This window comes from Ambystoma mexicanum, chromosome 2q (genome assembly GCF_040938575.1).
Source record: "Ambystoma mexicanum isolate Mex_15411 chromosome 2q, UKY_AmexF1_1, whole genome shotgun sequence".
NCBI lineage: Eukaryota > Metazoa > Chordata > Amphibia > Caudata > Ambystomatidae > Ambystoma > Ambystoma mexicanum.
The window spans coordinates 152,940,151-152,953,487 of NC_090924.1; the positions used below are offsets into that span (position 1 = coordinate 152,940,151).

General features: G+C 47.5%; 1 protein-coding gene across 2 annotated transcripts in view; it reads left to right on the forward strand.

Annotated features, from left to right (window-relative positions):
* Window positions 1-13,337, forward strand: part of MRPL55 (mitochondrial ribosomal protein L55) — a 204,239-nt gene that overhangs the window by 13,755 nt on the left and 177,147 nt on the right. For both annotated transcript variants that reach the window (XM_069647074.1, XM_069647073.1), the window contains exon 2: window positions 11,341-11,539. In XM_069647074.1, the coding sequence (XP_069503175.1) occupies window positions 11,493-11,539 (47 nt within the window). In that variant the 5' untranslated portion in view covers window positions 11,341-11,492. The remainder of the gene's footprint in view (window positions 1-11,340; window positions 11,540-13,337) is intronic.

A 13,337-nucleotide genomic window follows, 5' to 3' on the forward strand; every position in this document is an offset into this window, starting at 1 on the left:
GCCAGCATTGCAAGTACATTTGAGCAATCGGCTCCTCTCATCGTAGGGATTGGACTGCCTTTCAGCTAGGATTGTGATTACTGCGGAATTGCCTAAAGACTCTTTGCACTCCCTGCTTCCTTCCCTTTTTAGGTTGCAGACCCATTTCGTGCACTTAACCCTTTAGGCCCATTGGTCTTGTATATATGTGTTTTAGTAGGATTGTGTTGGTTTAAAAGTATTACTGTGTGTTGAACTTCAAAGGCCTTGAATAAATGTATTTTTATTTTTGATATATATATACACCTGACTGGGAGTGATTTGTAAGTGTCCTTTAATCTGTATGCTCATTGAGGTTTTTCAGTCACCCTCACCCCCCCTGAGACCTAGTCTTGTCCGCCGCCAATGCTACCTTGATTGGTCTGGCTTGTCTAGAAGGTTACCCTGTTCCAAGAAACTAGGCTGGTTTTCTGAACCTCTGCCCACCAGGTCAGAGTTCAGAAACCCATCTTAACAGCCAGCACTGCCACCTTAAAGCAGATGTTCATAATGCCTGTGCCCACATTATACTAACACTAGACTGCTCTCACACCTCCAGAATATGTGCCGTTATTTTCCACCAAGCTGCAACTATGTATTCCAGCATTGGCATTGTAAAACATGGATGTCACTTCCACAACATATGCAAACATTACTACTTTAAATCTCTGTCGCACCGACATGCCAGAATTACCAGAGTAAATCACTTTAAGCTCCTCCAGTGCATGCAAGCGTGAATCGCTTTTATGACAAAGACCTCATGCCCTGGCCGACACACACATGCACGTGCGATATTTCAAACATTTGTACACAGACCGACACACACCATTTCAAACTCTTGCACATTCTGACAATGTGATGTGTCAGAGACTCAACCAAACTGGGGTAGGTGCCTTATCCGGGCATGTCCCAGAGATGATCCTACCCCAGAAACGGGGTGGTGGTTTTGGGTTGAACCCCCCACCCCCTAAATGTGCTCTACACATATTTAACAGAGAAAATAACATATTGTTCAAATCAAATTGTAAGGGTGCAGAAGTAAAGTTTTGGTCATAAACTTTTATAAACCAGTAAAAGGGTTGGAAAAACGACTGCTCTGTCCCTGAAGCTAATAGGGGGTTCCCTCCCTCAAAGAGATCTAAGGAAAACGTTAGGATGTCAAATGTCAGTCACTGTCGTGTCCAAAACCCCCAATTTCGACCCTGCCACTATTACTTAAATCTAATGCGCAAGGATGCTATATTCTCAACTAAGGTGATGATGAAAGTTCTTTGCCAATAGAAAGTTCTCAATGTCTCAGGTTGTCGATAAACTAAACAAATTGTTCTTTTTCCACAATGACCAGGAAATAGCTCCTTTCCCCTGGATTCCTTCTTGTTCCACTTCACAAGTTAGGAACTCATCTCCTCCTTAGGTGGTTTCCTTGACTTTGTAAACTACTGCAACAGAAAACACATCTAGGCCAAGGGAAGTATTTCTCAGACTCTGGCTACTTCTTGACCTTCGCAGGGTACAACACAATGTTCACTCAACGAGGGGCCTTGTCTTCATTTTCCTGGACTTTCCAAACGTCACCAATGATGTACAAGAAAAGTTCCCAGGTTTCCTGTGAACCCCCCCATTCTTTTCACAGAGGGCTTATGTCTGGTTCACTCTACTGCCAAACATACCCCAAGAAATTATAACCGATAGTCCCTGCTAATCCCTTCCTTTTATCTTAATGGGCCTCTAGCCTCTAGCCTCTAGCCTAATTCATTCTTGAATGAGCTTCACTTTATTCTAAGGCTTTCATATGGGTGCGGGTCCCAGACTCGCAATGCGTTATCACAACAGCTTGGTTTACTGTCCTGCCAAGCATATGCTTCTTTCCAGACCCTCTTATTCTCTGGCTCTCAGGTTCGCAGACCCTCTCATGATGCTCTTCGTGCTCGTTCCCCTGCTTTCCTGGACCTTTATCCCCTCTCGGTCTGCCCGTGTACCTTTCTGCTTGGTTTGTGTCTTCCGAGCAGCGGGATGTCGGCACGAGGCAACGGTAGCATTCGGGGACCTCAACTCGTCGGTTACGGCTTTGCAGACGTCTGCATCTTTCACAGGATGCCTCTTGCCTGTACGGTAGCTCCCGTGATACTGGGGCGCACAGAGGGTCGTTCGGGCAGCGAGCCATGTAGTCCTCACGTCCTGGACTACGAGCAGTCCTTCTCCCTCCTCCGTGCACAGCGTTCTTCTCTCCTGTAGTCTCTTCAGCGTACCTCCTCTCAGGAGGTTGGATCGCTCACAATGTTCCCTGGAGTAATCTTCACACTGTACTTAGATTAACAAAGTATGCAAGGCAAGTTTGATCATCTTGTGCCTTAGTCGTGTTTACTGCATTATGTTGTCTGACTTTACAATAAAAGATATTGGCACTGGTTGGAATGAGGGAAGGAGGTTTTGGCTTTTGCAAAGAGGTGGGGTGTAACAAAGCAGAGGTATACCGCTTTCTGAGGGGATGGGCATCCCTAATCCCATAAGGGGCTTCCTTTCCCATGTGATCCTCCCCTGTGCACGGGGGACTAGTGTATTGTAGATGCACCGCCTGGCCCCATGGGAAAGGTCTTCCCCCCTGGGGAGAAGGGACGACAGCCACAGATTTGTCACACATTGCACTACTATAACTCTGCTGCGAGGGAAAAGAAAGATGGAGATTGGGTGCCATAGTGCGGTAGAAAGCTGACCCAAAAGAGGGAGGAGGGAAGGGCTGACGCAGGAACTCGCAGGCATAAAAAACCCACAGCAACAAGACACAGTCAAAGGTGTTCAGGTGAGGCTAGGAAGTGTGGAGGTGGACTGTCGGGCGAATGACAGAAGGTGGAGCCCTGAATGGATAAAGGTGCAGGTGAGGTATTGCTTGTAAGAGTGGTACTAAGTGGAAAGAGTGTAGCCACAATGGGGTGTGTAAGTGTAGAGCGTGGCATGAGGTAATGTAGTGTGAGGCAGTAGCGAGTAAAGCAGGTGGTAGAGGGTGTGAGAGAGAGACTTTTTAGAGAGAGAGACATGGAAGAAGAGGTGAGCAAGAGAAAGGAGGTGGAAAGGTTGGGGTACGTGGAAGTTGTCGGTGGTGGAGGGGAAAAAGTGGTAGAGAGAAAAGTGAGGAGTGTGAGAAGACCGGAGAGACCTAAGAGGAGAGGTGTAGGAGTAGAACAAGGAATGGAGGAGAGTGTGGATAAGAATGAGAAGGAAGGAAGGGAGAGGAGAAGGAATGAGAAGACTGAAGGCAGGCTACAGTGAGAGAAAGAAAATGAAGGGGAGACAAGAGGAGTAAGAAGGCAAGATCAGATAAAGGAGCGAAAGGGAGTAAGAGGGAGAGCAAGAAAGAGAGTGTCTGGCAGGCACCTTTCAGAACATAAGTGAGACCATTCTTGTCAGATTCCTAGTGCAGGGCACTCTGACGATTCACTACATGTCGTCGATTCTCCCCGAGGGGGAGCCCTTTTCCATGAGGCCAGGGAGGTGAGGCAGCTACCCGATAGTCCCCCTAGGGGTGGTATAATGCAGGAGGATCTCATGGGGAGGGACTCTTTCATTACCCCCCCCCTGTTTAGGGAAGACGACATCTAGGGTATAGCCCTTAGGAGAACATCGGACCTCCACACACTCTAGCCTCTCCTCCTTCTGCTAACCTCTTTTTAGACAGTAGACCTATATACTGTTATAAGGCAGACTACCTCAAGGTTCTGGAAAGTACGGAGGCATTAAAGGGCATCAGGAACATGGGTAATCTTAAGTACTGGGACGAGGTGGGACACCGGAACAATGAAGAGCAATACCAAGAAGTAACTGCTGTGGTATAGACTTCTGCGGAGGCGTGGTTCCTCCTATGCCATAAACGCCAAACAAGGACTACCTATCGGAGAGACGCAGCCAACCAGGACGAACGACTGTGAAGTCCGGGAAGCACGAAGAAGACGCAGAGAAGGCCAGGATAGAGCCGAGAGCAGTCCGCTCCCGGAGTCGAGAGGACAACAGGGCTCCTTTGCCCAATGGTGTCCAGATGGTAACTGGAGGATGGCAGACTGTGAGGCGAGTGCAAGAGTATGCGTCCATACAGTTGTTCCAAGGGCCAGACAGGAGATTCCTGAGGTGAATGCACCGAGACACGGAGATGCCTGATCGGTGGCATACAGAGTTGAAGAGGGACCCCAGAAAGAGCTGGCTGCAAATCCTGGGAACAGGCAAGCTAACGGGTGAGGTGCAGGGACCGGTAGGGGCTGGAAGGTAAAGGAGAAAAAACCCCTGTACAGATATAACAAGCAGGACTTTACCCCTCTTGTCAGTACAAGGGGACATGAAGAAAAGGGGAGAGCAACCTGGGTCGGGGACCCAAACAAGAGTGTGATACGAGTCCTCTTCCTCTTGGCAGTATTTGGTAGGGAAGTGAACCAAGTGGGCCCAATTAGAGAAGAATAGAAGCCAGGGTCGTGGACCCGCCTAAACACTCAGTTGGGTGTTGTAGGTGTGAAACCTAATGAAGAGAAGACCAGGGGAAGGGAGTCATTCCCCCAGCTTTTATTTTTTAGACTGAACGCCAGAAGAAGGGAGGCATTCTCGTGGCCCACCGAGAAAGTACTGTTTAGGACTTTGTAGCCTGGGGAAGGGAATCATTCCTCTGGGCTATCTGAGACTGAATGTCGGGAGAAGAATTGTGTGGAACTTTGACCATAACCCAGGAGATGGGAGACATTCTCCTGGGACTAGATCAGTACTGCTTTATTCCTTAGTTTATAGTGTAAGGGACAGAAGTATGGTTTTCTAGACACAGGACAGTGGACACCTTTTAACAGACATCCTGACAGACACCATGGATCTTTAGCTGAGGCAGGGAAACCCATCTTAGGAATAGGGAAAGATAGGTTTTCTCTTGCTTTATTATTATGTTTTTTGCCCCAATCATGCCACATTTGTGTCCTCCTTCTGCACCCTTACAACATCTGTGGGAAAACCCAGAGGGAGGGAGTTAGTTAAGGCCTTGGCCTTTACGTCCTCCATTCGTAAAGAGGATGGACTAGACAATAGGAGTCACCGATGTATAGGATTTACACTAACCCTGGCTCCCAGTCACGCCGGACTTTGCATACAAGGACCCAGAGGTGGTCGAGTAACCAGATAGAAATACCCATTAGTCAAGTTTACTTTCAATCTGAAAATCATTGTAAAGTACATTTTCAAGGGCTGTTGATAAGAACCTTTCAACCATCTCTTGGACTCTTGAGATTGTTAAGACTATCTGTGACAGCATACACAGACCATCTCTCACACACTTTCAAACTCATGATCACATACACACAATGCATTCCATTCCAACACAGAGGAATCTGCTGCTTCAAGATCCAGTCCTCTCTCTGGATGGGGAGCAGCCACTAGGAATGGCTCACGTTGTGTTGAGAACGCCCAGAGGTTGTGTTTTAACATTCTGTCTAGGGTCATGCCTGGCACACAGGAACAAGTTAAAGAAGTTTGCATGATGCAGCTACCAAGTTACACTTCAGCTCACTATAACAGACCAAATGTGTTCAAGATCAACATGAGTTAATTATTGACCAGTAGCACACACTAACGAAGGATAGGCTTTATAAATATCTTGAATCATCACTATGATGGAAGTTGCAGTAGGAATAATAAAGGTTGGCGTCCATTTAGTTCTTCATAGGATCATTCTATTATGTTGACATTAAAATCTGGAGCAAGGCTGATCTGTGGCTCAAAATGTGTTAATCAAAAAAGAAATTGATAGGAAGTGACCACTTGAATAGTAACCACCTTCAGAAGCATTAGGTTCATATAGTAGTTTGCCAAAATATACAGCAGCTGGCCCATTGTCTTTCACTCGGTTCTCCTCTTCCCCCAATCTTGGATGGCTGCAAAACTCTCCCAAACCAATTCCTCTCTTCTTTTGGTCTCCTCTCTTGTGCTGTCCTCAAACGCAGGAAGTGTTTTGGCGGTTCTGCATAGGTGCAGCATCAGGTGCTCCACCTGCGTCCACCTGCGTCTCACTGCGGACCCGCTGTTCCTTCTTTCCCCTGCTTCCTACAGCTGCTCCATGTCTCATCCTCACTACTTTGTGGGCTCTGTGTGTGACATCCACTGTCTGGATCTTTCTCTCGGTCTCCTTCTCCCTCACTCTCTCCTTCTCTCTCGCTCTCTCTCCCCCCACCCCTTCTCTCAGTCCTGTTTTGTTGGACTTTCCACACCTTTCCCCAGGTCTGTCTTCTGAAGGAGAGCTCAATCAGCACTTCCACTTTCCTTTGGTTACTAGGCCTTGTAGCATTCGGACGTGCTAGGCCTTGTAGCATTCGGACGTGCAAGTGCAGTAACGCCACCACTGACACAACCTAATGCCACCACTTATGACTTGGTAGGCGTTCTGGTTTGCAAGGCTGCGTGTCTTGGTCTGGTTCAGAGCTCCACACACAGTGGATTAAAATCTCCTGGCTTGCCTCGTCTGACAGGATTTCTCCTTCTCTTTTTATGGTGCTTAGCTGGGCCTTCCCCGACAGATCGTCCAAGTCCTTCCTTTCTGTTGACTGAGTACTCTGCATGCCTCGGACAATCTTCTTCATAACAGAAGCTAAATCTCTCCAGAGCTCTGGTCCTCTCTAGGCTTGACAACTGCAACAGCCTCTTTCTCAATCTCCCTCTTTCCTCCCTCCGCCCCATCCAGCTAATCCAGAATAGGGCTGCAAGTGTTATCCTTGGCCTCAAGCCCAGGGACCGTATCTCTCCAGTCCTAGAATCTCTCCACTGGCTCCCTGTGGTTGCAAGGATCAAATTCAAGACCCTCTGCATCATCCGCAATGCCTTCCGGGGCCTGGGACCACACCATCTCCATCTTTCACGCCCTAAATGCTCCCCTGCTCCCCTACTAGAGCCCTACTCTCCTCTAACTTCAATTCTTTGTCAAACGTTTCTCCAAGCAGAGAGTGGGGGTAGGTCTCTCTCCTCAGTTGGTGCCTCCCCCCGGAACAGCCTCCCTGCCCCTCTCAGACTTGAACCGGACCTCCTTCAGTTCTGACTGCTAAAAACTCAGCTGTTCTCTACTTGTTCCCTGCTAATCACCTGTGAGAAACCTCAAGGTATTCTCCCGCGTAGACCTCAAGAATCCCTTATTCAAGTGGCCACAGAAGGTCTGACACTCTCAGATCCCAACCCTGGGGGTAGGCGAGCGAGGGAGGATCACCTGGATGGGGGAGCCCAGGGTTACGCTCGGGGGCGTCTCCCAGGCGAGACACAGTATTATACCGGGAAAGAACAAAAGGAGAATGAAGCCCTTGAGACTTTCATAGGCTGTACCAACTCAATCTCCATTCCGCCCAGTGAGTCGTCCTTACCAGATTACAACCACCCTTACACCTCTAGTAAATCTATTCAGAGCCAAAACCCTGTGACAATAGGAAACTACCTCTCTCAGAATCCTGGTTTTTCTGTTACCTACCCGAATACTCCCGGTCATTCTTGTCCATGTCCATCTGGTTATTATTTCCTGAACTACCGATCTGCATTGACAAAACACTATCCCCCCCTGTCTATTTCATAAACCCTATCAAACGCTACCCCTCTCCGCCCCTTCTGACACAAACACTTTCTTACACCATGAAATACAATGGACTAATGCAAAAACTGTTTACCTGACATTTCCCAATCCAAGGGTCAGGCAAAGTCAGGCAGTTAACCAGAATCACACACACCTGACGGCCCTTTCCTTACCCCACAGGGATAAAAGGTGGAGTACGAGAGCACACTACAAGCAAGGCAGACTGCATGATGAGTGCTAAGCCAGCACGGCAGTTAAAGAGGAGAAGAAAGGCAGCCATAACCGAAAGGGTGACGAGGAGAGACGCGACCTTGCCCTTCCAAACACCGGCACGCACAACCTCAGTGAAAGGAATAGTAAAACCGCAAACAATAGCTGACGTATGTTGCAAATGGCAGCGGTACACAGGGCCCTCCTCTGCTGATAACCAAGCCGGGAAGAGACTCTTGCCACCGTGGTACCGTCCTTGACTACAGAGACCAGAAAAGCCAAGCAGTTCATCACAGCTGGGGAGTCGAGGGGAGAGCTGATAAGAAAACCGAACTGTGTTGAACAAAAGTAGCAAACAGCTAATTGAAGAAAGTGCAAAGAACTGTTAATACGAGGGGGGGAAAACCAGCTACAGAGGAGTCGGGCATCATGTGGGTGCTCACTCGGCAAACTCTGGGTGATTACCCTTTTGTTGAAACTACAGTTTCCAGAAGGCCTTGGGAGAGGCTCTAGAAAGGGTACGTAGTGGTCATACAGGGGTCTAGTAAAATCCTCTGTACAGTTGAAAGTCTTTGGCCGGCAGATGATTGTAAAGCTAAAGGAAGTGAATCCTGCATCGTTAGAAAGTAGAAGGAATTGTGTTATTGGCAAAAGTTGGCAAGAGTGAACCCAACGGAAGGAAGCTGATGAAAAGGGGGGCGAAGTCCCAGAGGACAGTGTGTTGATGAGTGAACATGGCAGAGGGATGTCCACAGTGAACTGTTTAAAAATACATTAAGATTTCTGAATGTCACCAATGAGATTGTGTTGAAAAGCCATAGTGAACCTGACGAAGGGAGGCACATGCTCAAGAAGGATCTGAGCCCAGAAAGGGGGATCCAAGGGTGAAAAGCAATCACCCACCGAGAAAAGCTGTAATGAACCTGACAAGGGAGGCAAACGTTCAAGACTGGCCTGAGCCTGGACGAGGGGGAACTAGGGGGGAAAAAAACCATCACGCCACTGACATGTGAATGCGACAGAGAAATCCTTTGAATATAAACCAGAGTGAACCCGTTGGCGAGAGGCTGATATTCGAGAGGGGTCTGAGCCCGGGAGAGGGGGACCCAGGGGTGAAGAATTGTCACCCAAGTGCAATTGGAAAGCAATGTTTTGTTTATGATTTTGTAGAAAGAAACTATTTTTGGATCTGAGTCTGGAAGAGGGAGATCCAGTGGTGAAAAGGCATCCCCCATCATACAAGCAGAAGGAAACTTTTGTTTATTATTTTGGAACACATCAGGTCCTCTCAGGCAAGAGACTTTTTATAGAAAAGAGACTTAACCACCAAAGGCCCTGAGAGCGGAACTGTTGTCTCGTGCTAGGACGGCTGGAGCGTGTGCTGTGCTCTGGAATCTCACCTTGTCCCGTGCTCAAAACGTGGAGAAGGAAGACCCCTGGCTACCACATCCTGACTTATTATTTGTGAACACTTATTTCTTTCTTGTGAACATTATCCTACACTCTTTTTGTATTTAGCGTAAGGATTGGCAATAGGTTTTTATTTGCCCAGACGCCACTAGGACTGCCTTATTATTATTTGATGGTCGTAGCTTGCTCGCATCTCAGATTTAAGTTTAGGTTAGGCGTTTTTCCAACCTTCCAATACAGTTTAATAAACACCCTTGAACTGTGATCACGTGTCTGTCTCTACTTTTGTCACCATGAGTTCCTAACACACCCCACTGCCGCTCTGACCAGTGGCCTGATGATTCCAGGCCCTTCTCCCCAGTCGAGACCAGCACCCCGCCCCCACTGCACTGCCATTGCAGGCCCCTGCTTGGCGGCTCTGCATCACACCCTGTGAGTCGCCTGCACTAGCGCACAGCCTGAGGCTTTCCTCCTTGGCTCCCCTTAGTACTTCCCTCCCGGGCTTCCACCAGCACTTGTCCACTCCTCGCTATCTCCTGCACTTCTCCTCACTGCACTTGCACGTCCGAATGCCACAAGGCCTAGTAGGACCACAACTGGATTTTACTCTTTTTGCCATTATTTCTCCCCTGTTCCCTTCCCATTTAGCCTTGTGGCGCTTTGATACACTATTCTGATGTATAAGCGCCTAACAAATGTTCAATAAAATTAAATAAATACAAATATTGTACTCCTTTCCAATCTCATAAGAATGTAATGTTTCTGCACTAGAGTAACATACATGAATTGGTTCTCCATGAGTTCTTTGGATGGGGTGAGTGGCCTAGGGAGTTCCTCTTTGAAACGGGAGTCCGTGTCCCGCAGGGACGGGTTGGGGGAGAGTCTCTCCCGATGAGATCCCACATGGCTCTACCCTTAGGGAGGGTATCGCGTGGTGGTCTCACCTCCCTAGCCTCACAGGGAGAGGCTCCCCCCTTGGGAGAAGTGGCTGAATCCCACTATTTGTCAGATACCCTTTCCCTTGGTTCACTGGCCTCCCCTTGTTCAGAAATGGGTAATCGGCGGAGGAAATCTACATTCCCTTGCTCTTGCCCCTTCCGGTGTTCGACTACAAAACGAAATGGCTGACGGTCCAGGAACTACCTCTATGATACGATCATTCATGTCTGTCCTTAAGCTCATCCACGCGAGGGGAAGAGTGGTCGGTTACCAGCCTAAACTTGCTTCCGGTGAGAGAGCATGTCAAATGAGTTACGGTCCGTTTGATGGCTAGGGCCTCCAGTTCTACGGTGCCAAATATTTGCTCTCTTGGAAAGAGTTTTCTACTTGTGCAGAGTTATCAGGTGTTCTACGCCATTGTATTCCTGCAATAACACGGCTCCAAGACCAGTATTTGACGGATCGGTCTGTAAAATAGACTCTCTTTTCCAGTCCTGAACTTTTAGGACGCCTGGTTCATTACACAGGACGTTCTTTAGGCCATCAAAACTACTTTGATCTTGCGAGTTCCACACCCATTTCTGGGGTTGTGTGTACCTACGTTTGTCAGTGAGTCTTGCAGCTATGGAGGAATAGTTGGGAATAAATCTACGGTAGTATCCTTTTTTTGGCATTCCCTTCCTTAATGAGGGCTTTGTGATTTAATCTGATGTACCGTTTGGTTGGGACTTGCATTTATTAAAAAAATATATATATGTCAACTGGTAAAAGGTCTAATGGTGAACAGTAAGCTAACAAGTATGTTTTAGTCTGAATCATTGTGCAGTATAGATGAGAAAAATATTGTTTTGGGCTACTAATCATTTCCCCAACAACTTTCTAACCATAGCAGCAAAATTTTTGCTAGCTAAATTGTGACTCTAAGAATATGAAAATCAGACCCGCCTACACCAACTTTAAGGATCATGTACGCCATCTAGACAGAGCAGCTAAGTGTTTTTAATCAAGGAGCCGTGTTGTATATACAATGTAGTTAGATCTAAATGTTTTAATAAAAACGTGCAACAATGTTGGGTTTCGATATTGTAATAATGTTTAAAGCTGAGTTTGCAGTGTTCCCTTTCGCACCATAGTCCCCATTTACCTGAAGCGCTTGTGGCCATGGTAAGGTGCTAACATTGTAATCTTGTTTTCAGGACTCCTGACCACAGCAGTTCTTTAAAACTGAACTGTTTACTGTCACAAAGCTGGGAAGTGGTGATTGTGAGACTGTCTTGAAAATACTACTGGTGTCCCAAGATCCCACGCACTCCGGAGAGCTCTCCACTGTAGCACCATCTCCATTCAGATGGCTACCACTGGGATTGGAATGGTGGGCGTGTGTCGACAGATAAGGTATGGTTACAAATCGATTTCTTGAATTTATTTTCTATGCCTGTCCCAAGAAAAATAAAGCTTAGGCGGCTGGAGGGTGCTTTCACATGTACTTTAAGAGACTGGGCTACTAGGGGATTGTGTGGGTTTCAGTTGGGATTTTTTTGAGGGGAGAAGGGCGTTTGGGGGCTTCATGAGGAGGTGTGATGGGGCCTATTGGAGGCTGTTTGATGGAGGACTGTTGTAGTCTTTGTGTGAAGTGGGCTGTTGGTGGGTGTGTTAGGGGGGCTAGTGGTTGACTGTGTTCAGTTCTAATGTTTGGCTGCGCACAGGAATGTTCGCAGCTAAGTGAAGGTCTGTTTGGGACTAGGAGGGGATATGTTGAAGGCTCTGCTATTGAATTGGGAAAGCTTTGGGAGGGGCTATTATGGATTATGAGGGCATAGCCAATTTCGTTGTTGTGAGAAATACATTTTTGCCCAATTAAGTAGATTTCTTGTCACACAGCATGAGACAGTGGGTCAAGCGGGAGAGTACATTTCGTATGGATGATGCAAGCGTAGACCGTTTTGGCTTGTAACGTGTCTTTTAACAAAGAACTTTGAAAATATAACCAGCATTTGCTGCATATTCACAATTTTTCACTATTGCCAATGTATTCACAGATATTCAACATTTGTACTGTTACACACATAATATGGCAGACAGAGTTGTAGGGACAGCTGCACCAGCATCTTAGCGTGTCACCACCATCTTTCTTTACAAGGCGTCATTCATATCAAAACAGGCTGTAGACAGCCTTTATGGCTGCATGTCACATGTACCTCCTCGACCACTTTAACTGGGATGAATGCCTTGGCCCTTGACAGCGTCTCTAAGCTTATTAGCTAGAAGAACATAGTGGGATTGAAGAAACAAACTATGTGATGCCGAGTGGTGCCTCTGGTTAATATGTTTTGATGTAATTTGTCTCCAGGAGACTTTGCTGGTAGAGGAAGATGGCTTCTTGATGATCAGTTTTATGTGTATCCCTTTGCAGCCGTGAAATTGGGAAGAGGTTGTCAAAGGAAAAGCTATAGCAATCTTAATTTGCAAGTTGCTACTGGGAGGCAATGCATGCACACACAACATAAGGTTCAAGCTTCTATCACTTAACATAAGGGGGCTGAACTCCCCGGTGAAGAGGAAGAAGCTGGAAAGGCTACTCACACGCCACACTCCAGACATAGTGACCCTTCAAGAAACGCACATAAAAAAAACGATAAACACTGCCTAAAACTCAGGCGTTACCCGCAGATCCTACAAGCAAACACACGGGGCAAGGCGGCGGGAGTACTCCTAGCAGTCAAACAAGGGCTGGCGGCACAGATAATCGCCACGGAGGCCAACAAAGAGGGGATATTCCTATTCACCACGCTTCGCATAGACACATACACCTTGACACTAGCAACTATCTATGGCCCAAATAAGGGTCCTGAGGGCGGCTCACTAAGAACTAGAAACCTTCAGCTGGTTGGAGAGCCTGGTAATGGGGAACTTCAACACACCCTCTCACCCTACCTCCCACACTGCCCTCTGCTGTCCCCTCAGCGCCTACTCGAGACCCGCCTACAAACCTCGCTCTTCATACCCTTTCCCTTCCCTGAAAGTAGCAAGCCTCGCCCTTTGCAAAACAGTTGCTTCATCCGTTTCTCCTTCTGACCCTCCTCCCCTCTCACACCTCTCTGGCAGCCAAACCCACAAAACGAGGAAAGGTTGAGCGGCTCTCTCCCTCGACTCTCCATACCTCACCGCTTCTCCATCGGTCGAACCTCCCATC